The 22,806-nt window shown below is 37.5% G+C and overlaps 1 protein-coding gene across 9 annotated transcripts in view; it reads right to left on the reverse strand.

Moving 5' to 3' along the window:
- PPP2R2C (protein phosphatase 2 regulatory subunit Bgamma) overlaps window positions 1–22,806 on the reverse strand; it is a 203,295-nt gene that overhangs the window by 73,106 nt on the left and 107,383 nt on the right. For 2 of the 9 annotated variants that reach the window (XM_052780531.1, XM_052780532.1), the window contains exon 2: window positions 18,181–18,336. The exons of the other annotated variants lie outside the window; for them this stretch is intronic. In XM_052780531.1, coding sequence (XP_052636491.1) covers window positions 18,181–18,193 — 13 coding nt within the window. In that variant the 5' untranslated portion in view covers window positions 18,194–18,336. The remainder of the gene's footprint in view (window positions 1–18,180; window positions 18,337–22,806) is intronic. 9 annotated transcript variants of the gene reach the window in all.

A 22,806-nucleotide genomic window follows, 5' to 3' on the forward strand; every position in this document is an offset into this window, starting at 1 on the left:
CGGCAGGAAGGAGCTTTCAAACATCTGTATGATGATTATTCTCCACTGGGATGTCATTTACAGTGCAAAGTATTAAAAACAGGGCCAAAAAATCAATTATAATCTTTGTAAATGAGCATATTCTTGATCTAAGGGATTTGAACTTGTGTGTGGAAATTGGTTTTAAAAGGAGAGACAGAAACTGGTTTGACAATGAAAAACAGGCAGCAAACCTCCCCATATCTGATTAGCACAAAATTAAACTTAAGGATCATTAAAATAATGATTTGTATATAAAGTGCAAGAACAAAAGCAATGACTAACCACAAGCGAGGTTCAAGCAGAGGCTTTCTTTATTGAAGTTTTTAGGTGAATATCTACAAATACTGTCCATTAACCAAGATTACTTGGATGAGTGAAGATATGTACATACTAGGCAGGAATACAAAATCAGATCTTTTATTGTCCTAAATTGTTCTAAGCAATTATTTTCAGATTTACATAGAAAAACACAAATATGCAAAAGTAATAGGGACAGTAGGAAGCAACCAATAGCCAATGAGAATGTTATTTCAACTGGTCACTAATTAATACATTGGTGCAGAGAATTAAGGATTTCACCCTGTAATCAAAGGAAACCAAAATAATGTAGAAAAACATGAATAACCAGAGAAAAATATAAATATAAAAATATAAAATTTACCACTGTAAAATGAAAAACCCCAGCCAACCAAATAAAAAAGGTTGTTTGAATAGATTGAAGGTTTTATTTTCTCATTTACTGATTTTCAGACGTGTCTGTCATCTCAGAGAAAATGCTTAGAAGGTAGGTAAAAGCAATGCTGAGTTTTATTCAAGAGCAAAGGGGAACAACAATGGTCAACTACAGCAAATGGCTAGAAAATTTGCTACTCATTGCATCAGAATCCTTAATCACGGTACAAAATCTGGCAGCGTTAGCCTGACTTTGCAGATCACTGATACGACCAAGCACCATAAGTATTTTGTACGGACAGTAAGATGAATATAACTTTTTCTCTTGGAGGCAAAACTTATTTGCCTTTGTGAGGGTAGATTAATGACGTACCAATATACTGCTCTACTTCAAGAATATTTTAAAGCATGAACTAATGTAGAGTGCAGACACTTCCTTGCAGAGTAATGCCAAAAGCATGCTATTCCTATGCTCTAAAGGTTGTCTCCTAGTAATTAAGGAGGTACTAACGTAAGGTGTTGGGTTCGACCTTTAAAGCCCTAAGCAATCTGGAAATCTAGCCAAGAGACTTTCTGTGCACTTTTCCCCTCTTCTCTCCTTTTGCTTTTAGAGTGATGATTAGAGAGAAGCTGCCAGTCTCCCTCTGACATTCTGTCGTTTGGTTAGACAGGACCTGGACCTATTAAACTCTTATTTAAACTTCACAGTTAATTTCTCCTGTTGGGTACCTGGGGAGAAACTAAGAGGATATCCTGGAAGAGTTGTTTTATGAAGCTACCACTCAGTTTTGTAGTAGGCTACCACACAGATGACCAATTTTAAAGTGATAGTGGGATTTTTACGGTTAAGGCAGTCCAGAATGTAGGACGAGATCCCAACCAGCTGTGTATAATCAAAGATGGAGGATGCTTTCACAATCCCTTGGCCTCTTCATTGCCATGGAACATCATGGCTGTCACCCGTGTTCTGGAAAAAGGAACTGCACGACTTATTTAATATCATGCAGTCTACAGCATTAAAATAAAGTCTGAATTTCTCATGAAAATTCAAGATAACTAGGTTAATGCAGGATGTCTGCAGAAAAATTTCAGCAGCACAGCCGTCTCTGAAGCTATTTTGAGCAGTAGCAACTACTTACTTAAGTAGAATCAGCGAGTAGCCACAGTCCATATTGTTGGGAATAACAAAGCCAGAACACCTCTAACAGGCTACCTAGGGATTACTTCAGCTAAATGCAGCTTCATTATCAAAAAAGAAAAGGATTTTTTTCAGCCTGACAGCACCATAAAAACTCCTGTTCATACAGAATGACACATGAACAGAGATTGGTGTTTATAATTTTCTGCTGGTTAAAGACTCATTCTTGCTCCCATCGAACTAAATGAAGCAAAACTACCATTGATTTCAATCAGATTGTCAGTAGACCTTAAAGGTACTGACCATCAGCACTTATTAATATGGAATTATAAGCGGAAAACATATTGACTAGTTGATCTAAATACTTTATCTTCATTCATCAAAACACTTACTCCAAATGAACAAAGACAGAAAACTGAACCCAGACTAAAGGTCATGCTGAACTTACAAACAGCAATGACTGCTGATAACACATTACCACCAGCAGCAGCATAATGTGTATTGCACCCAATCAAACCAACAGGCCTGTAAAACAGGAAACACACAGCACACCCCACCTGTTTCCCAGCAGTTCAAATTCTGCCTCAGTCAGAAACTTCCTCCACCTTTTCACATACAACATGAAAAAACCATAAAAATAATTTCATACAACTGGCTACTTATTTGCTGAAGGCCTTTAAAAATAAAAGCCAAAATCAACTTGCGACTGTAAATCGTGCAAATCTCGTAAAAAGCTCTTAAACTCCATTAGTATTATTTTTAACTTCAGAGAAATAATTAATGTACTATAAAGAAGAAAAAGACTGGTAAAAATTCTGAATTTAATTATATGAATGGTATTCTATATACACTTAATTGCATAGCAGTAACACAACCACTTTCATTACTCTTTATAGCTTCAGATGCCCATTAGCACAATCCCCAAGGTTCCTTAGGAATAATTAGATTAGGAAAGGGGGACTCTCTGATGAAATGCAATAGGATGTGATGCTTATGAAACAGCACATCTTGAATCCAGATGCTGACATGACAACATCATGAAGAGCTAATTTGCACATCCAAATTAATACCATCATGACAATAATATAAAAGAAAGATATGCATTTAAAATGAGCTACAGAAAATAACGTCAAAAAGAATTGAGGTACTTATATTACAAAAATACATCTTTTTGACATTTTAACCCAGTTGGAAAGGTGTAAATAGACTAAATGTCACGTTCATGAGCATAGAGCTACTTAAGCAGACTTACTAGAATTTAATCCACTATTTGGCAACACATGGGCAAGCTGTTTAATAAATAGTTATACCCATCAAACATGTGCAGCACTCACATAAACAGGTGAATAAATTTCATTGCATTTTATTAAACATCTGTGTCCATTTGATACACTGAATGTTTTTGTATTGTTTGGTGCTTCTTGGGGCATACACCATCAACAAAATCGGCAGTGATATATTTTTCTGAAGGATCTCTACATGGAGCAAAAAAGACACAAACAAATGGGGTTTAAAAATATTTTAGAGAGTCAGATATTTCTGCAGCTGTCATGAGTTGTCTGTACATGTCTGAATAGTTAAGAAATATCTCCCTCAAATCCACTTGGCAGAAAATAATGGGATCTCCATGAAAGGGAAATAGTTTTCTACCACTTCTGTGGTTCTCCTTCATGTACAGTTTAAAACACAAATATATGTGTTACAAGGCAGACTCTATCATTTGCTACTCAGACACAAACATCAAAGAAGTCTGCTCCTCTCTCCGCATTTTACAGCAGGTAACGTGCGTGGATCCCGTTTGCCCTATGCATTTGAGAATGTGTTCTGTCAAGGCAGAGCACAGTAGTCTAAAGGATTTTCAACTTTAAAAAAAATCTAAATTCACATCAAGCTGATGGGATCCTTTTAGAATAAAGAAACATTATACATAAGCCCAGAAGAAGTTATAATACTGCTGAAAAGAATATGGCAGAAACAGAAGAAGGATAAAAGTGAATAGATGGGACACAAGCAAGAGGCATAATACTGGAGGCATAACATTAAAGACATGATAAAGCAACAATTTGTGCAAATGTAATAATTTGAAATTTTCTTATGATACAAGGGTAAGGAAAACCTCATTAAAGGAAAGAAAAAATCACACTTAAAGCTAATAATAACAATGCTCTACACTAAGTATTTAGGAATCTACTACAAAATATCGCTGAGACAAGGAGATCAACAGGATTCAAGCAAGATGCGTGTAGTTACGCACTTATCCACAGTTTGCACTAATTATGACAAAAGTTTACTAACTGGGACAGAAAGATATATTTAAAAAACAACAACAACCTTCTCCCCCCTTCCCCCAACCCCCAAACAATTCCATATCCTCACAACAATCATCTCAACTTTATGGAAAAAAAAAACATTTTTCTGGACAAAAGATACACACTAAGGGGTAAGCGGGATGCTACAAGGGGAAGAACAGCAAAGCTTTCCACTTCATATTTGGGTAGTTATGATGAAGCATGCATTATTTTTGTACATAATATTACATCTACTACATGAACAACAAGAATTACAGGGTGCTTCATTATTCACTCTAACAAAACACTTCCTTTTAAAAGAAGTTTAAAGTGCCAGCTTCTTCATTACCACATCCCAAAAGTCTTTGCTTACTGAGATTGATCCAACACTGTTTAAATCACTAGGAGTTCCATCCAGGGACTTCAAGGGAAACAATATCAGGACCAAAGTCTACGAGTAGAATACATTAACAAAACCAAAAATCAAATAACCAGCAAGACATGCAGGCAACATGCAGTGAGGAAACATAAGTGAGGCATAAGTGAAAGCTTTTATTGGTATATGAAAGCATTTTCATGAGCTTTTGCCACTGTAACCCTCATGCTTCCTGTACTTATCTGCCTTTTTTTTTGTCACCTCTTGCTGTGCACTAAGTTATAAGATTCTGGTGGCATGTTCATTTTAATCACCTATAAGGCATCATACACTCTTGTGGCACTGAAGTGAATAAATAACACAAGGCCTTTTATTTTGAGAAGACATAACTAACTGCTCTTAGTCATGACTTATGGTGTACTGACCTAAATAAAAGACAGCCTCAATTCAATGTAGTCCTTCACTTTAAAGACCAAATATTAAAAAAAATGTATCTTTTAAAAGCTCCTATGCATTATCCTAAAGCTAATAGTCAACAGTCTCCCAATTCATAAACTGACAAAACACCACACCTAAAACCAGAGCTGTCACGCTAGTTTTTCCTCCTCACAGTCTGCCTGCCACGCAGCCTGTGATTTGCAGCAGCACTGAGATCCATTTCTGGACTTACATGTTGCAAATGGATGACATTTTAGTTCCCTTATTCCCTCATCTGCTTTCCTATAATTCTTCATTATGTGTGCAAAAGTTGGAAGTTCTGCCCCAAAACATGCTACTTCTGAAACCGTTAGATGATTTAGAATCGTTTTGGCAGACAATAGTTTCTGAAGTTACATCAGCCTAGGTCTGTGCAATAATTTATATACTGGTAAGATCTAACCTAAGTCCATGCATAATTTCATACATGTTTTATTGCTAACTTTTCTTGTGGAATGGTCTTACATGAAATCTATTATATAATACTAGAACACACTAAAATCAGGAGATACACGCAATCTATTGAAAACCTAAAGAACACAGACACTAACTTTGAACATCATCTCAAACCAAAACATTCTAATTCCTGGCATGAGAAAATTTAGGCAGGCAGTTTCTGTGAAATATTTTAATATTACTTTATTAGATACCAAAAAAATACAATAGGTAACAAAGGGTAAAACAGTTCTGGAGCAGGCCCTAAGCTTTTCAGTATTTTCAGACTACAGCCAGAGGACTGACAGCGGAAGATCACTACCACTCTGGCACCTGCCATTGTTTGGCAGAGCCGGGATACCACATGGTATAGATGTAACGTATTCTCTTAATGTAGTAGTTCTAACATAAACCTTTTAAAGATATTTAAAGATATTAATAGGACAAGAGGACAACGGAAGGTTGGTTTTACTGCTACCTCTGTTACGTCCCAGCTGTATTGTCTTCTTACATCAGTCTAGCAACTTCGCACAAGAACGTTTATGCAGGCTTTTTTTAATATAAAGAAATAATGTACAGATAAGATTTGCAATAAAGCTCATCATTCATTCCTCCTCACTAGTGTCTTTATTACCCTCATTAATATTGCTTTTCTGTCTACAGACCTGTGCTTTCAAGTGCTTCCTCATCTTTAATTTCTCTCACCTGAATAGGCCCATGGGACTTATCACGAGGGTAATATTAAGTATGTTCACATGGCTTTCCAGGATTTTTATGTATGCATCTAGTCTGACTTCCAGAGACCATAACTGCAGCTTTAGCAGTCCTTCTCTGGGAATCAACTAAATGCATACCAAAAGAGAAGCAAATTTGCCTGGACTGGTGATAACACTTCAGTCTAAATGCATTCACAGTTCTCAGAAGCAGAAGTTGTTATGAAAAGAAACTGTTGGGAATCTACACAGTTAAATTTTCACTTAAACCCTCATATCTTCACAGCCTAAACACCATGCACATGAGAGAGAGATGTGTGTTAAAGACTGCATCTTTAGGTTGTCATAATATCCTGCCCTGAAATAAAAATCAATGAACTTTAAATAAAAAACAACCTAAACAAAAAATGAACTACTAGCAGTGGGGAAAGATAATTATCGTTTCCCATCTGTTTAAAGCAAAAAAAAGTGTACAAGAAGAGCCATTTCACAAGTCTTCAGATAGATGTGGAATTTGAGAAAAAAAAATGTGTCAGTTGATGAATTACGAGCTTAATTACATCTGGGATAAGACATTTTAGAACCCAAAGGAAAAATGATTTGCGGAATGTCAGTATGCTCAGATGCCCACCAGCGAGCAGGCCCTCCTCTATTCCAGGGTTTCAGTGAAGACAACATACATGTCAACCACAGTAGAAGAAACACAAACTAATAAACTGTGTGTAAGCTGTAATTACACTGTCTCAGTGAATGGCACTTAGGGTATTGTGAACAGATTGTACATGTTACTTCACACAGGGCTTAATGAAGCATTCCCTGTTCTACAAACTTCACCTCTTGATTTAATTAACCTTCATACCTATACATGCTCTACCTACCAATCATAAATGTTGGAAAACCCTTACATAAACTAAAAAGCTTTTGAGCTACATTAGAAAAGTAACAGAGGTTCAGTTTATGTTCAGTTTGGCAGCTCAAAAGTGAAGTGCAATCAAATTATAAGGTTCTTAGATGATAAAAACTCACATGGAGAATTTGGGCCTAAATCAGGTCTCCCAAACATAAGACCTGGTTCCTTAAAATGAAATTGCAACACAGCAGAATCAATTCATTCACAACAATAAAAACTGTTTAAGATTTTACTAGAAGAGAACTAAACATTAAAATAATCTAGGAGGCTCTACCTTATAGAAGACTTTTAGATACTAAAATATGTCTGGTTTACAGAACAAAATAGACGGCTAACTCACATCTTAGGTTTGTAGCCACAGCTTTCCACAATACAAATATATAAATACGTAAAACTGTGTCATTTTCACCAACTCTTAAAATAGAAAGGACACTCATTTTCTCAAATACAAAAATCATCATCTCTGAGACCACAGCAGTTAATCTTTTACGAGTTTAGGACTGAGCAGGCTGTTTACACACACCCTGCAGGCGTCCCATTAGCCTGCATCTTCATGTTTTCCAGTACCACAGGGGCTGCACTTTCCAGCCTTGCAGTTTTGATCAGCTTTAGAGCCTGGATTACATGAATTCTCCGCTCTAGTCATTTACTGCAAAACACGGGCACTGCAAATACATGGTGCTTCCTGCTGACTTCAAAGAGTGAAGCATGCACAAAACACAACCACATATTTCATAATTCCCTCCTGGATAAATTCCTGCTCAGACTCTAGCACTCAAGGACAGATATCTAGAAGTGCAAAGGGAGACTCTGTCTACTCTCTTCTTCTGGTGGGAGCAAACTGAAGAGGCAGGGAAACAGAAAAGCCTCATTTCACAGTTTTCTGATAATGAAGTGCAGCAGAAACTGCTGCCCCAGTACTTTGAGGGAACAAAGAAGAACTGCATCTCAGAAAGGCACCTCAATGGCACAGGAGCTACCACGGCTGCTCTTGGCAGGCAGGGCTCAGCTGAATTGACTTCACGAAGATTTAGTAGCTGTGTAAACGACAAAGCAAAATTGACACACTTTCTCTGCTTCCCTTCCCCCACAACTTAAGTTTACATAACATACTTAATATTTCACTGCATTAAAAAATCAAGTTGAAATTACTTAATGAACAAGTTAGAAAAACACTCGGTGCTGATTTAGAGAAAACAGGCTGCACTGAAGAAATGTTAGTAAATTCTTCACAACAACAAAGAGCAAGTGAAAGCTGCAGAGATAATTTATGTGAATCTCCGAAGTCATTTTAATAGTATCTCTCATAAAAAATTAATCTGCAGAAGTTAGCAAGCATGACACAGAGGAGGAGAACCAGTGGACTGGATAGAAGTTGGCTGAGGGATAAAAGGGAAAGTTTGCCAGCCACAGAAAATGAGGACTCTGTTTGCATTTTAAAATTGAATCATCTGTTTTTTCATCCAGTGCTAAAGATTTACATTACAAGCAAAAAGAATTAGAATAGACCTCCCTATAAGCCTATGAAGCAACACGGATTTTTACTTTAAAAAGAACAAAACCAAAACCACATACAATAAAGCAGATTAAAATCAACAAAAAGCAACAACATTTATGGTTACATTCTGTCACTCCAGAAGAGAGATTTCAAGGAGGGGGCAGAAACCTGTGTAATAGAGGCCATAAAGCAGGATTTTAAATTAACTGAGAATTCAGCCAACCTTGACAACTTAAACAGAAGGTACAAATCTGTCCTTTTCCTTCACTGGAGCTATACTATTCACTTCGTGTGAGAATCTCAACCAATGTCAATGTCATTTTGGCATAAAGGATAATAATAATTGTATTTATGATATATCCCTCCAAGGCAGCATGCAAGATCACTCAAGCAAGTTAAAATACACCATAATACATGAAAGTATTTAATATATTTTAAACCTGTACTTAATGTATTTCACTCCAGTAGAAAATTTGCAGCCAGTGTAAAGCAATATAGCATTTTGTCTTATGCCATTTTATTGATGCAACCAAATGAACAAGTGTGTTGCTCATTAATGTAATGAGAGGAGTAGCTGAACACACTTGCTTACCTCCCCACACTGCTGCTAATTACTCAACGGCCAGCCTTCACCTTTGTTATTCTCTCCCTGACTCTCAGCTCTTGTGTCCTGGGTGCCTGGATAGTAACTTGAACCTCAAGATACTGATAGAGAAAGAAATACTGTGATGCCACAAAGCGCCACTCTCCAGTGAGACGATGGACACAGAGCAGGAAAACTGACAAAGTGCAATCGGTGTTGAACAGTTAGGGGAGCATTTGGTATGGGATATGCTTAGAGCCTGCTGTGGTGATATCGCAGATCTTACCGGCAGATTGTCCATCACTACCCAGGGTGGTGGCTCAGTTGACAGCAGGGACACCAAAGGTCCCAATCCAGCTTTGCCTCTCACCTGGTAGAAAGTGAAATTGGAACCAGTACCTTCAAGCTCCCCCGGGCTATGTCTGAAACCAAATTCTCTCAGTTCCCAAGTTGCCTCAACACAGGTAGTGTACAGAAAAGGGTCCCCCCTCCTCCTGCCATTTTCTCCCCCTCTTCTACAGCATTACCCAACGAGGTGGACACTCAAATGGCAGCTCCACAGAGAGCTCAGCACAAGCTCAGGGAATTCGCTAAGAATCTGAACACATCTAGAGCTCAGGACCCTCCACACTTTCAGTCAGAGTTTAAGAATTAAGTCAGAATTGGGTGACTTTAAGCCAAGGCACTTCTGACTTGCATACTTAAGCACTCAGGGGTCTTGTGTTTCAAAACAGAAGCAGCACCAATTTTTTTTAGAAACCTCTACAGGCCACGTGGTACTTGAGAACAGGCACTCCCATTCTCCAAGATTTAGACAACTAGTATAGACCCGTTAACCATGTCTGCACCAGAGGACTCAAAAGTGATATATTATCCAGCACTTCGCAATCCTGCAAGCCACAGGGCAGAAGCTGATCTTTTGGGGTTGTCTCCTTGCGCTCTCACATCCTCCCTGCACAACTGACTCGTGAACTCCCCTCATGGTACTTCACATTGCATGAAGGTTGCTGCTACCCAACTAAAAAGGCAAGGCTGCCGCTACCACCTTACACACTGAGACTCTTCACCAGATGTTCACAAGTCTTGAAGGGCAGTACGAGCAGCCAGGCTGCCATGGCAGGGACCTGGCTGGGTGGCAGAGTTTGCCACAATATCCCTCACTGCTGCGGTCCATACACTATCTATCACAACTATGAAAAGTCCTGGAAGTCCTAAAAAAATCAAGGAAATGGTCAAAAAGTGGTGATAAGCATTCTTGTTCAAACTGTATTGAGAAAGTAGCTATAGCTTTTATAAACACCAACATGAACATGTAGATTCCTTAGGGTGATCACTTTCTCGGGAGTCTAAAGTTCATGTCTTGTCTAGAACGGAGAAAGAGTAATACATAGGTGTCCTGGTTTCAGCTGGGATAGAGTTAATTTTCTTTCTAGTAGCTGGCATAATATTATGTCTTGGATTCAGTATGAGAAGAATGTTGATAACACATTGATGTTTTCAGTTATTGCTAAGTAGTGTTTAGACTAAGTCAAGGATTTTTCAGCTTCTCATGCCCAGCCAGCAAGCAGGCTGGAGGGGCACAAGAAGTTGGGAGGGGACACAGCCAGGACAGCTGACCCAAACTGGCTAAAGGGATATTCCATGCCATGAATGGAATGATGTGACATCATGCCCAGTATATAAACTGGGGGGAGCTGGCTGGGGAGGGGCATATCGCTGCTCAGGAACTAACTGGGCATCATTTGGTGAGTGGTGAGCAATTGCGTTGTGCATCACTTGTTTTGTATATTCCAATCCTTTTATTGTTATTATTGGCATTTAATTATTGTTATTATTATCATTATTAGTTTCTTTCTTTCTGTTCTATTAAACTGTTCTTATCTCAAACCATGAGTTTTAGCTTTTTTCCTGACTCTCTCCCCCATCCCACTGGGGGGGGGGGGGGGGGGGGGGAGTGAGTGAGCAGCTGTGTGGTGCTTAGTTGCTGGCTGGGGTTAAACCAAGACAATAGGGTATAATCCTGGATTTGTAAGAATTTTGAAATGAACAGGTAGAGAATTAAGCTCATGGCCACTTTAATACTCTCAGATTCTGGTAACTGCAAATAAAGGAAATCTCTCTGAGGCTACCCTGGGCAGCACATTGGGTTCGTTAGTGTAAACACAGGGTAAGTGTAAGCAAGGATAGCCGCCTCTCCTATTTCTTATAAAACAAAACTCTAGATGAACAACATGCCAGAGTTCATGTACCACAGAAAACATCATGGTCTTCTGGGTTTATAATCAGACCCCTTTGCAAAGTCCAAAACTGTAAACTAATTTATGGCCCCAGTTCACTTGCATTTGCTATTATGACAAAACATAAAGCCAATACAGATAATACCTGACTTCACAGTAAGGGCTTTTCACAGCCCCAACTAAAAAGCTTTTTTCCACCATTACTGGTAGTATTATAGATCTTATTCAATAATTAAAACTAGATTCACCCTTCTTGCTGTTGTTGACAACAATCACGGGTGATAGAAACAACAGGTGTTCTGTTTTTCCTGGGACTCTGAAAAATTAGGGGTTGGTGAACCAAGGAGTCCTCCATTTGCTTGTGTACCATAAAAATAAACAAAAAGCCAAATCTGCATCATATGCATTGCTTCAGCGTGCAACTGACTGGAGACATTTTTACTCTGGTCTGCAATTTGACAATACAGCGCAGAGCAGAATAAAGCAATAGACTTGGAAAAGCTATTTATAGTGCATATGGCCCAAGGAGATATAGCTAATAACGAATTCATTTCACATCACACATTTGAATGCAATATGAAAACTTCCCAGTTTCTTATCAGCACAGGAGAAAAGACCCCACTGTGGCTTTCTTTAAAATAATTAAGGATTCTTTACCAAAACATTTTAATCAAACTAAGTCTCCACAGCGGTGTTTTCTTTCCCTGCCTTATATCTGTTTCCATAAGAGGTCTGTGCCTATTAAATTTTTGATAAAAGCGTTTCACAACATAGCAGTTTCCCAAGCTATTAAAAATGATGCTCATTTTCCTAGATAACACATTTGTTTATCAAATAGTTTTCTATAAGCTGGATTAAAATCCAATATATTATTGGTCATATCAACAGGAAACAAATGGAACAATCTGTTAAAAAATTCAGTGAGCAATAGAACTGTAGTATCTGCATATGAGGAGGTTTGGGGTTGGTTTAGTTTTTTGTTGTAGGGAAACAAGTATTATTCCATGGACTAGATAGCTGAATATTTTATTACAAATGATTAAGAATTAAACAACAGATAAGAAAGACAGATAAGGATATGTAGTACTTGAGAGACATCAATAACCACATTGAGCTTCCCTTCTGCTGCAACTGCGGCAGAAACAAAGCAGCAAGCAGACACAATGCTCAGTGCAATGATAGCCGCCTAATTTCTCCACACCCATAATTTTTGTTTTCTTTTTCTCTTCTTCCACACGCTGACACCAGGTGTTTTAACAGCTTGACTTCAATGAGAGTGTCCTAAGAATAGTGTGGTTTCAGCCAATACTGGTGCCAAAGCTGTATCATAAATAAACCGGTAGGGGATGCTGCAAGAAGCCCCAGCTGGTACTCCACAGGAGCTACTATTGTCATGGGACTGTGCTAACTCTAATAGAAAAATAAGGGCCCTTGTGAACAAAACCAACCAAACAACAACAAAAAAAGACCAAACAAAACCCACTAACACCATAGACTATCCTATGGCTCAAAGACTTAGCAAACAATGACCCACTATTTAACCTGGGCCTTCTGTTACTTTTTAATTAAAAGGCAAGTTTTTGTTAACAGGTTTTATGCTTAAATTGTGATTAATTGCTGTAGGAAAAAACGTGACTTAACTCCACCAATTTGTAATCCAGTGCCCCTAGGGCCCCTAGTTTTTACTGAGTAGCATGACAACATCCTAATTTTACTTTTACCACAGCGGAAGCAGCATGAAAATTATTTAAAACACATGTTAAACATGAACTGTAACTAGATATTGTGAGCTTACACAGTCATTTATTTAGGTGGCAGGTTCAGTGAAAATGCTAGGAAACAACAGGGAAGAATACATACATACACATCCTAATGACTTAAACATAACTGCCTTTCCATTAAGTAATCTGGTATTAAAAGTAGTTACCTTGTACACAGAATGCTTGTTTTCAAATTTATCAGTCATAAAGTTTAATGGGTAAAACCTGGATAAACACATTCTAAATCCCTAATTAAATTTAACAGAAAGAATGCAGATCTCCTGCAATAACCCTTTAGGGTTTGTAGTTTTTTCCCCTTTAGCAGAATATTCTGCTAGCATTAGGAAGTACTGCTCAGTGACAGCTCAACATTCATTTCCAGCATCAGACCTTTTTTAGACTGTAAAAGGATACACTACTTTGTGTGCATGTGCACTGATTTTATTTAGGAAATGGAGAGAAGTCAAACTGAGGTTTGCTCATTTTTAGGTTGGGGGAGGGCTTCTGTTTTTTTTGTTGTTGTTGTTTCCACTTTTGCTGTTTGTTCATTTCATTATATTTACTGTATTACATGTTTATTGACCATGTGCTTTAGTCTGAATCATTGTATTCATCAGAAAAGAAATATATCCCCATTGCAGAGCAATCAAGCAACAATATATTAACTACTAAGATTATTAACGCAAGCTATCTAAATTATACTGGCAAAAAGCAGATAGCAAAAAGTTGCAAAGTGTAGTTATAAGAGGGCTTAAAAATAACTACTAAATAAAATAGCATCAGCTGCTTACTTTTTCAGATTTTAGTCTGAGCTAGAATATGTGCAGACTACATGCTGCACAAGAACATGCAAAGACTACACAACTTCTGAAGACAGAAATCAGCTTAGCTGTTTAGATTTCTGAATATATTAAGGGTACAACATCAGCTATTGAAAGTGATTGTCACTTTTTAAATTTTTGCTCACACAGTATTTAAAACTTTGAGGAGCAAATGTGCTACCTAGTTATTATAGTAATGCTTTAATCATGACTTCTCCCATCAACTAAGTGGCAGATAACTTTTTTTTAAGCTAATATTTAAACTAATCTTTATTAATTGCTGCCCCAGTGTAAACTCACTAATGCCTTCATTGAGCAAACAGGTGAAGAAGTAAAACCCAAACAGAAAAGAAGAAAATACTAAAATGAAATAACTAATACTATATTGGATAGAAACTTTTCTATGTTTTCTTCAAAGGTCAGAATTATCTATTTTCCCAAGGAAATTCCAAGTATTTAACTTTTAACTTTTATAACAAAGGAACAGTGCGTAAGCATGGAAGTTGCCAGAAATTTAAGTTCGTTAGTTATTAAACGTGTATATTTTAATGGCAAAACCCATAGCACTGCATAATCAAAGACACATGACAGCACATCAGGTTTTTGGAACCTTTGATTACGCAGTATGAGACTGCTTGACTTAGTGCTATCTCAATACCGAAAAGTTAAAATATCTTTTGAAAGAGCAAGAAGAGCAGGCTAAGAAGTGATCTCCTCCTGAAGTTTATTTATAACCACTGCCCTGCAAGGGAACACGGTTACCAATCATCCTGTCTCCCTATGATGTACCAATACAGGATCCTGATGTGCCAGTACATCAACTTGTCAGAAGTGGCTAGAGCAGCATTAAATAGCAGCGCAGCGAGCAAGTGTTCCATGATGTTACAGTGCTGAGCGTACATAGAAGTTCGTATCAGTATGCTGCTGCTGAAGAACCATCACTTTAGCTGCTAACCATGTTTGTTGTGTTTTTAGATGGGAATGCAGTGAGAAGAAATGAACCACTGCAAAAGCAAAAACCATGCAACACTATCATATTCACTCGTCGTATAGAACAGGGCAGAACAACAACAGTCCTGTTCCCTGCCCATTGGTGTGAGGAACTGAAGCCTCATTGGAAACCCTCCGTTATGCCAAATTCATGCTCTTTCCATGAATTACAATGAGATGTAAAGATCTGCTTATTCCTGTTTTTCTGCCTTATCTCCCACCATGTTTCCCACTCTGCACCATTTCATCAGTGCAGCAAATGCACTAGGCCAATTGGTTGCAGAGAGACCTCTGACTATATGGACTGCTCTTTCTAAATGGATCGGATTTACCTGCTATATTAAATCCATGACTACATTAATAACTGCTTTATCTCCACAGAATCTCTTCTAATAGTTGAAAATCCAAATTAACTTTTCTCTTCTTACATTGTAAGGTCACACTGTCTTAGTATATGCTTATTACATTAGCACAACCAGTCCTCTCCAAAACCAACTTAAGAGATTTCTTCCACTGAACACTTCAAATCTGCATCCTCTTCTGCTTGCTTCCAATGACATTCATCCTCAGCCCTTTGTGCTGAAGAGTTGGAGCTAAGAAGATTATCTGTGTATCATCATGCTCTAACTCAAGCTAGTATCTAGCTGGAGCATCTTGAGTTTTATTAAAAACCTTTAGTTATATACGAAGACCTTTCAAATAAAGGGAAAAGTTTGGGGTCAAGCTCTCAAAAATGATGATAGAAGAAACTAATTTAGCATGATTATTTTTCAAGATACCTTTCTATACATTTAATTAATTCACTGAGTGGCTACTAAGCTGAAGTAAAATTACCTTGTGATTATACAAGTGAATTAAAAAAGCAGCTGAAAAAAACAACATGAGAAAATTTCCAACTTTTCCTGACTTTTGGGTACTTGACCTCATTAAACATGGTTTTCATTTAACATTAAAAATGTCCCTGGGTCTCAGGTATTTCTAAATTCTGTAATTAGTGACTATTATATCCCTTTCATTTATTAGCTGGATTTCCAAACTATCTTAAGCATTTTACTACTGTTATAGTACTATCTATACTAAGAGAAATCTGTCATGCCACAACAGTCCTAGTCTTGCTGCAATGTGTGCTTAAGGAGAGCCTGAGACATGCTCTCTTCTCTCCTTTATCAGGGGCTGGAGGATAGCCTGTCCACATCCAGCACTTCCACAGCAGGCATTAAGCTGCAGAGCCTTACGCCACAGCGTATGGTTAGCTTTAATTTTCTTTGCCAGCTCCCATATATTTCCAATGTGGTGTTCACTGTTTCTTTTGTAGAAGGAACCTCTCTCAAGGCCTTTTCTGTTCAGAAATTAATTTGTTGGTAGTCAGAATTTTCCTGAAGATTGTAAATAAAGACAGGAGCATGATACTTTATAACCTAAAACCACCATTAAATAACATCAGAATTTCCTAGAACAAAGAAAATTAATTTACCTTACCCAATTGCTTTCACCTGCCAAATGCTGAATAGATATACAACAGATATAAAGACTTATCACAAAACACTGGCAGTGGGCAAGGAAGGGAAGCATTTGACACAGACCACTACAGGCCAGCTGAATGTCATCACAGACAGTATCACAACCCAGCAAACAAATATGTACTCATCCTCCTGTTCCACTAATAATACGTACAGAAAATTACCAATTATCTGTGTGCCAAAGGAGTGACCTGTTGCTGTCAATTGAAAAGATAGACATATTCTTCAATTAGTTGCTGTATTGTACTAATTAAACAGGAGAATTATGGGAAACTTTCATTAACCTCTCAGCAAGTTCATATATTTTAAAAGAATTATATTCAGAAGGAGAACCATCTGTAGACCAACTCTGCAAGGCTGAACACCAGTGGCATTCATTCTTTAAAACTAATTTTCTTTTGCCTGTCAACAGAAAACAGATGTTATGTAGCAACTTCAAAGCCATATGCAACTCACAAATTGTGCGTGACCTACAGACTTCTTTATTGCAGTCAGCTGATGACTTAGACTATGGTTTGTATAGGGTCTCTCTTAGCAAGACCTGGACATTCACAAGGGGCCAAACATGCCAGCCAATCTGAGCTTGCACCCATCCACTCCAGACCCCAGATGCTCTCCCAAGTACTTTGTGCACTAGGAAGAAGCTGCTGGAAGGTTTTGTATCTGGGCACACCACCAAAATAAGGATAAAGCTCAACATTTGAAGGTGGAGGCAGCCAACAGCCGCAGCACAACATGTAGCATGAAGGAACCAAGAAGACGCATGCAAGAAGCATTCCCTCCCATCTTTGGCCAAATGAAAAGACAGCTCTGAAGTCTTCCAACTCAGTATCTAATCCATGTAAAAATGAAAATTTTAATAGCCTCTGTGCAATTGGATTAATATTCAACCAATGTCATGCTCAAATAAGACAATTTTTAAAAAATGCTTAATCGGTCTTAATTTGTAGATGTCATGGACGATCCAAGCAGAGCAATGTATTCTATTGGATATCAAAGTCTTTTAAGAGGTGAACCAACACCACCACTCCAAAAACATCTTGAAACTGGTAACATTCTGTATTATTAAAGCTCTCTCCCCTGTAGTTCAGAAAAGACATAGGTAGGAGACAGAAGATTTTCCCGTCTAAAACAAAAGCAAAGAGAAGTTCTGACCTCAGAAAGCAGGCCAGTTGGCACTGAGATTGCTTGCTCATTCCAACAGCTAGCTGAGATATCAAAGCAGATATAAAGAAACCTAACTATTAACTATCATTTAGAATAGTATTTTAGTGATCTATTTTTTCTTTTGATGATACAGCTGTTATTTTATAGTCAAAATCTATGCTTTGTTAGAACACAGTCTGTTTTCATTTTATGGTTGCTGAGCATACAAAGTAAAATGAAAATACATGTCAAAAAGGAAGTGCAGTTTTGTTTTAGGTTTTCACTTTTTTCTTTTCCACAGGTAGTAAAACCAAATAAAGTTGTGCTGACAACAGTCCCACCGTCTACCTGCCACTGAAGGCGAGTTTGTAAATCTCAGGAGAGGCTAAGTTTCCCACCAAACTGCAGACTCAGGAGCTGGCAACATCAAATGCCAGAGCCAGGCCAGAAGTCTCTTTCAATTAATTTTTTTTGAGAGTACTGATGAAAAGATAGTCCACAACAATGGGGACAAACCGTACTGTCACAACTACCCAAAAAGCAACAGAATCAAGAGTCAAATGAGATCAAAAATGATTAGTATACATGACTGTACCTTGGTCTATCATTTGGAAGATATAATTTATCAGTGCAAGCAGTGCAGCTTGTCTACTATATTTAGGGCTAAACCCAGATGGATTCAGTCAAGGAAATCTGAGGATTCTAGATGCCACCAGAGTCGCCTTGCGCACAAGCTTCCTTATAGCTTTCCCTAAAAAACAAAGAAATTCAAGACAAAAAAATGGTGAAAACTTTCCTCATCTAAGGATAATTTTTCAAGCAGGAACAAAACTGTTGGCCCTGTAAGCAAGCAAGCACCTTGTTCTCCCAATCACTTTCAATAACAGAAAAATACTTCCTCAGTGGACATTCCCAGACTTACAAGAGTGTAAGTCTCAAGCTGCAGCCCAGATCTTTCTAGCTCCTATATTCACTTCCATCAGTGTAACTGGCTGAGACTCAAGAAGGTTTCCTCTCTCATACTCTAACCCCAAAGAAGTAGGTAATATTTTTAGAATTACCAGGGAGGTGCTGATAGTTCAGTCCTCATCCAAGTCATTAAAATAATTAAGTACCTTGAAAATTCCTTAGTGTGAAACCCATTGTACAGCTGTTGAAAGGATTCAACTCAGATTAATCAGTTTACTCTCCATCAACAACAGTTCAACAGAATGCTTGTTGAAGTGGGGTTTTAAGAAGCATAACTGCTTCAGTCAATAAAATTTAAAATGGAGGCCAGAAAATCAGTCTACAGGATCTAGAGAACAGGTGCTCTTTCCATTTTAAAGGTAGGATCTTCCTAATGAAAAATGAAAAAGTGATAAGGGGGAAAAAAAAAAATCACACAAGCATACAAATAAAATGCTCTATATTTCAGAGAAATAAACTGTATTTCTGTCATCAGAACATAAGGAGAGGAAGTTAAGTAACCCATTTTATATTAATACTGGTATTCAAAGCAGAGCAGCCCAAACTACCAACCCCTCATCCCAGGTCTGTACAGCATCAAAAAGAAAAACCCCATGGATCCGCACAGAAATATATTCTCCATTTTAATTTGTATCTTTCACTTTTCTTCAAAAGCCTTTCTTTTCTAGAAGATACATTGGAAAGCAAATACATGCAAGTATTGAATACGGGAGGGAAAAAAAAAAATCTATTATACCTGCCAGGATAATTTCAATGCTTATTTACACATGCTTATATTTAAATTTGCAGAGCTTTGAAATTCAGAAAGATGAAGTGCTGTACCAAAGCAGTCCTTTTTATGATGGCATTTGTCATTATGTGAATCTCATCCAGACAGCAGCAATCCATTCACGGTAGTTACTCAGGTGTGTATCTGCATGCATCGTACTCATAAGAGAGTTTTCTTTCTATTTATAGTTGCACTATTAAAAGCAGTATTTTTAATAAATGGTGAATCTGAATCAAGCCCGCAGTATTCTTTTGGTGGAAATGGGGCAAGTCCTCTGGGTATGTAGACCATCATATCTCTATTACAATTTCCAAAAGCAGTGGAGCTACGATACTTAAACCAGCAGGGGACTGGTGTATATCACTACTTGCAAAGATTGAGTATAACCAGTGAAGAACTACCAGTATGTGATACAACATGCGAAAGGTAAATAAAGTGGCATGTAGCAACCCATGTCTTTGAACAACAGATCAGTGCACAGAGTATTCTTTATATCACCAAATTTAAATACACTTCCCATCTCTTACATTGCACTTTCCTTAAAAAGGCAGAGCTCTACTATATGAAATCCCAACCCTTATGACTTGCCTTAAAAGCTGGGTGGCAAGTAGACACAGGCAATGATTATCTAAGGGCAATTTCTAAGTGAAGTCATATAGGAATACACATGTACTTTAGATGTGACAGCAAAAACTACTAAAATTAATATCCTGTAGAGATGTTCTTGCAAAAGTATCAAAATGCAAGGGCCACTGCAGAAAATACTTTGAAGAGCTTGGATTTTCTTGTCCACTTTCTGGCTTAAGAATTTTAGATGCTCAACACTTTTTAAATGATATGATCAGTGACTGTGGTGCTTGAATAACGAATAAACTAATTTATCTCTAAATCATCTATGCCACCACTGGAAGACCTCATCTAAGCATTTATTTGCAGCAGACAACTATACAAGAACTCTGACAAGTCGTATTTCTGTCATTTCACTAGGAGCCATTTGTTGAGGTTTTCCACTTTTACATTTCAAACCATCATCCCTTAATAAAGTCTCTATATCCCCATTATTGAGTGAAAACCCAGACCAAAGACATTGTCACTTAAATACTGGCATGTGCTTATGAGGTGATTTCATAATCACCTTCAGGATGATTTCCACAGTATTTTTAATATCTGCAATGGTTACAAATTAGCATTGCTTTTCATAAGTGCCCTCTATACATTTTGAATGCAAACCACTAAAAAGCTATGTCCAAGAAGAACAACTCTCATTCTTTGCTCTCCCTCTTGTATTTACAAATTTATTTCTAGATGACGATAAAAATCAATATAAAATATCCCACATTTATTGTACTCCAAAACTATCTGCCATAGTCTAATGACTATAATGCCATAATGACTGCTGGTCATCTGTACATATCTTGTAACTTAGTATATAGTTCTTTACAATAAGTTAAAGAACACTAATAAACAATAAAAAGCTCATCTGAAAACTTCAGAAGATAAAACATCAGTGAACTGTGCCATTAAAATCGCGTTTGTAAAAAGAGGACATGCTTAAAAACTCTATCTCCTTGATGTATGTCTTGTACGTACTCAGACATACAGTGGCAACTAACAAGTATGAAACACCACATATATTAAATTTGGCCATCCAAAACCATAAACTCTAAAAAAAAATTTCTTGATCCATCCAGATTTTTCTAAGGTTTTCATTTCACTGAAAAACATGAGAGATTGTCCCGTAAGTATGTGTTTTAAGCATAGATTTGACATAAATAAAAATTAATAATTGACCTAAAAAACACTTCAGCCTGTTTAGCTAAACAGACAATGGGGAGCACTCCACATTCCACTTATTAGGATGCAGGAATCCCAGTGCAATAAATTAAGACTTAATACATACTATAAACAAGGAAGAGTTTTACTCTCCCTTTTAGTTTGCTGTGACAAGTCTTTTTTTTGCTCTTTTTTTTGTTGTTTGGTACTATCTTGGAAGGTGGATTTTTCATTCTGTTTGATGAGCTGATGCACATCTGCCTTTTGATCTCTTGCAAAGTCATGTGCCACATGCTTAGAAACCTGTATTTCCTGAACATCACAGCTGACTGCTTTACTATTCTGGTGGCATGTACACAGCACGCTGAGGTTTACCTGGATGTCCAGTGACAATGAGGAATTCAAACACTGAAATGGAGCTATTACAGAGGTGAACAGTTCATGGTCTCTATCAGCATCATTTAAAGCCTCTCCAAGATTCAACTTCATCATTTAGTTACTATTCTTAGTCAAACCCTTGATAACTAGGAGGTGGTTTTGTTCATACTCTGTGAAAGCAGAGATCATTATTCACTGCCAGCATTTTAGTCCACAGTGGGACATTATTACCTGCATACAGAAAAAGAAGGGGTACCACATAAGGCTCTGGGAAAGAAAACGAAAGCTCTCAATGACACTTCTGGGAGCAATAAGCAAAGGCTTCTTCAGGAGATCCTGCTATCCACTGGAAAAGGATTGTGCCACTGTACTGTACAGAGCACACAGACAAAAAGCATTTCTAGAGGAAATCTTTAATTTTTTTGTCTAGTTATTTCCAAATTCAAATATGTGTTTTCACATACTTATTGTTGTCACATGCACGGTCTAGATTTTTATGGCCTTTTAGCATGTAGCACTGTCTTCTACAAGCATGATTTCTAGTGATTTCTAAATTGAAATTTAAAACTTTTATTTGTGGTACAGCCATGACTTTGGAAAGAAGTTGTTTTGTTTAAAAGAAGCAGTATCTTTTATTTGTCCTGCTGATACAGTTGCAGGCAGGGTGGGTAGGAGAACAACCTTGCCTTCAAGCAGACAAGAGCTTTTTAAAACCTGCAGAAGACCCACAAAAGTCCGTCCTCCATTTTTTGATAGATCATCTATCAGAATTTACCTCTCTCTAACTACCTTGTCTTTCTTTTATCCTTAGATCACTGCAGCTACATTATCAGCACCATTATGACTTTAAAATCCTTCTACATTATCTAGCAGTCTTCCAGAATGTTCTGATTAGCCAAACAGCAACACTAAAATTGAGAAGACAAGCTGCAGAGTCTGGTAATATTCCACTGGCGAATAATATCCTGTCAGAAACATACTACCATTTAGTAACACAATGAAAAACAATAAAAAATGCCCACAGAATAAAAATACTGATAATTTTTTGGCTGGAAATTATGGATGCCTTTGGGGTGATAAAACAACATAGCAAAATTAGTCCAGTGATTCAGTTTTTACCATCACCCTGAAAAAGGACTACTGCCATTACCACCATTACTAGAATTTAGTTACACATTAGAATATATACCATAAACACAGACTGTAATAAATGTTTTCTTGAAACTCCAATTCTGCTGTTCTACCAACCTCTATAGATTTTCAAGCCAACAATAGCTGCTCTTTTGATTACAGCTCTAGCCTGCGTGACTGATTTCTTATTCTGGGCTGAAT

The sequence above is a fragment of the Harpia harpyja genome, chromosome 2 (genome assembly GCF_026419915.1).
Source record: "Harpia harpyja isolate bHarHar1 chromosome 2, bHarHar1 primary haplotype, whole genome shotgun sequence".
NCBI classification, from domain to species: Eukaryota; Metazoa; Chordata; class Aves; order Accipitriformes; family Accipitridae; genus Harpia; species Harpia harpyja.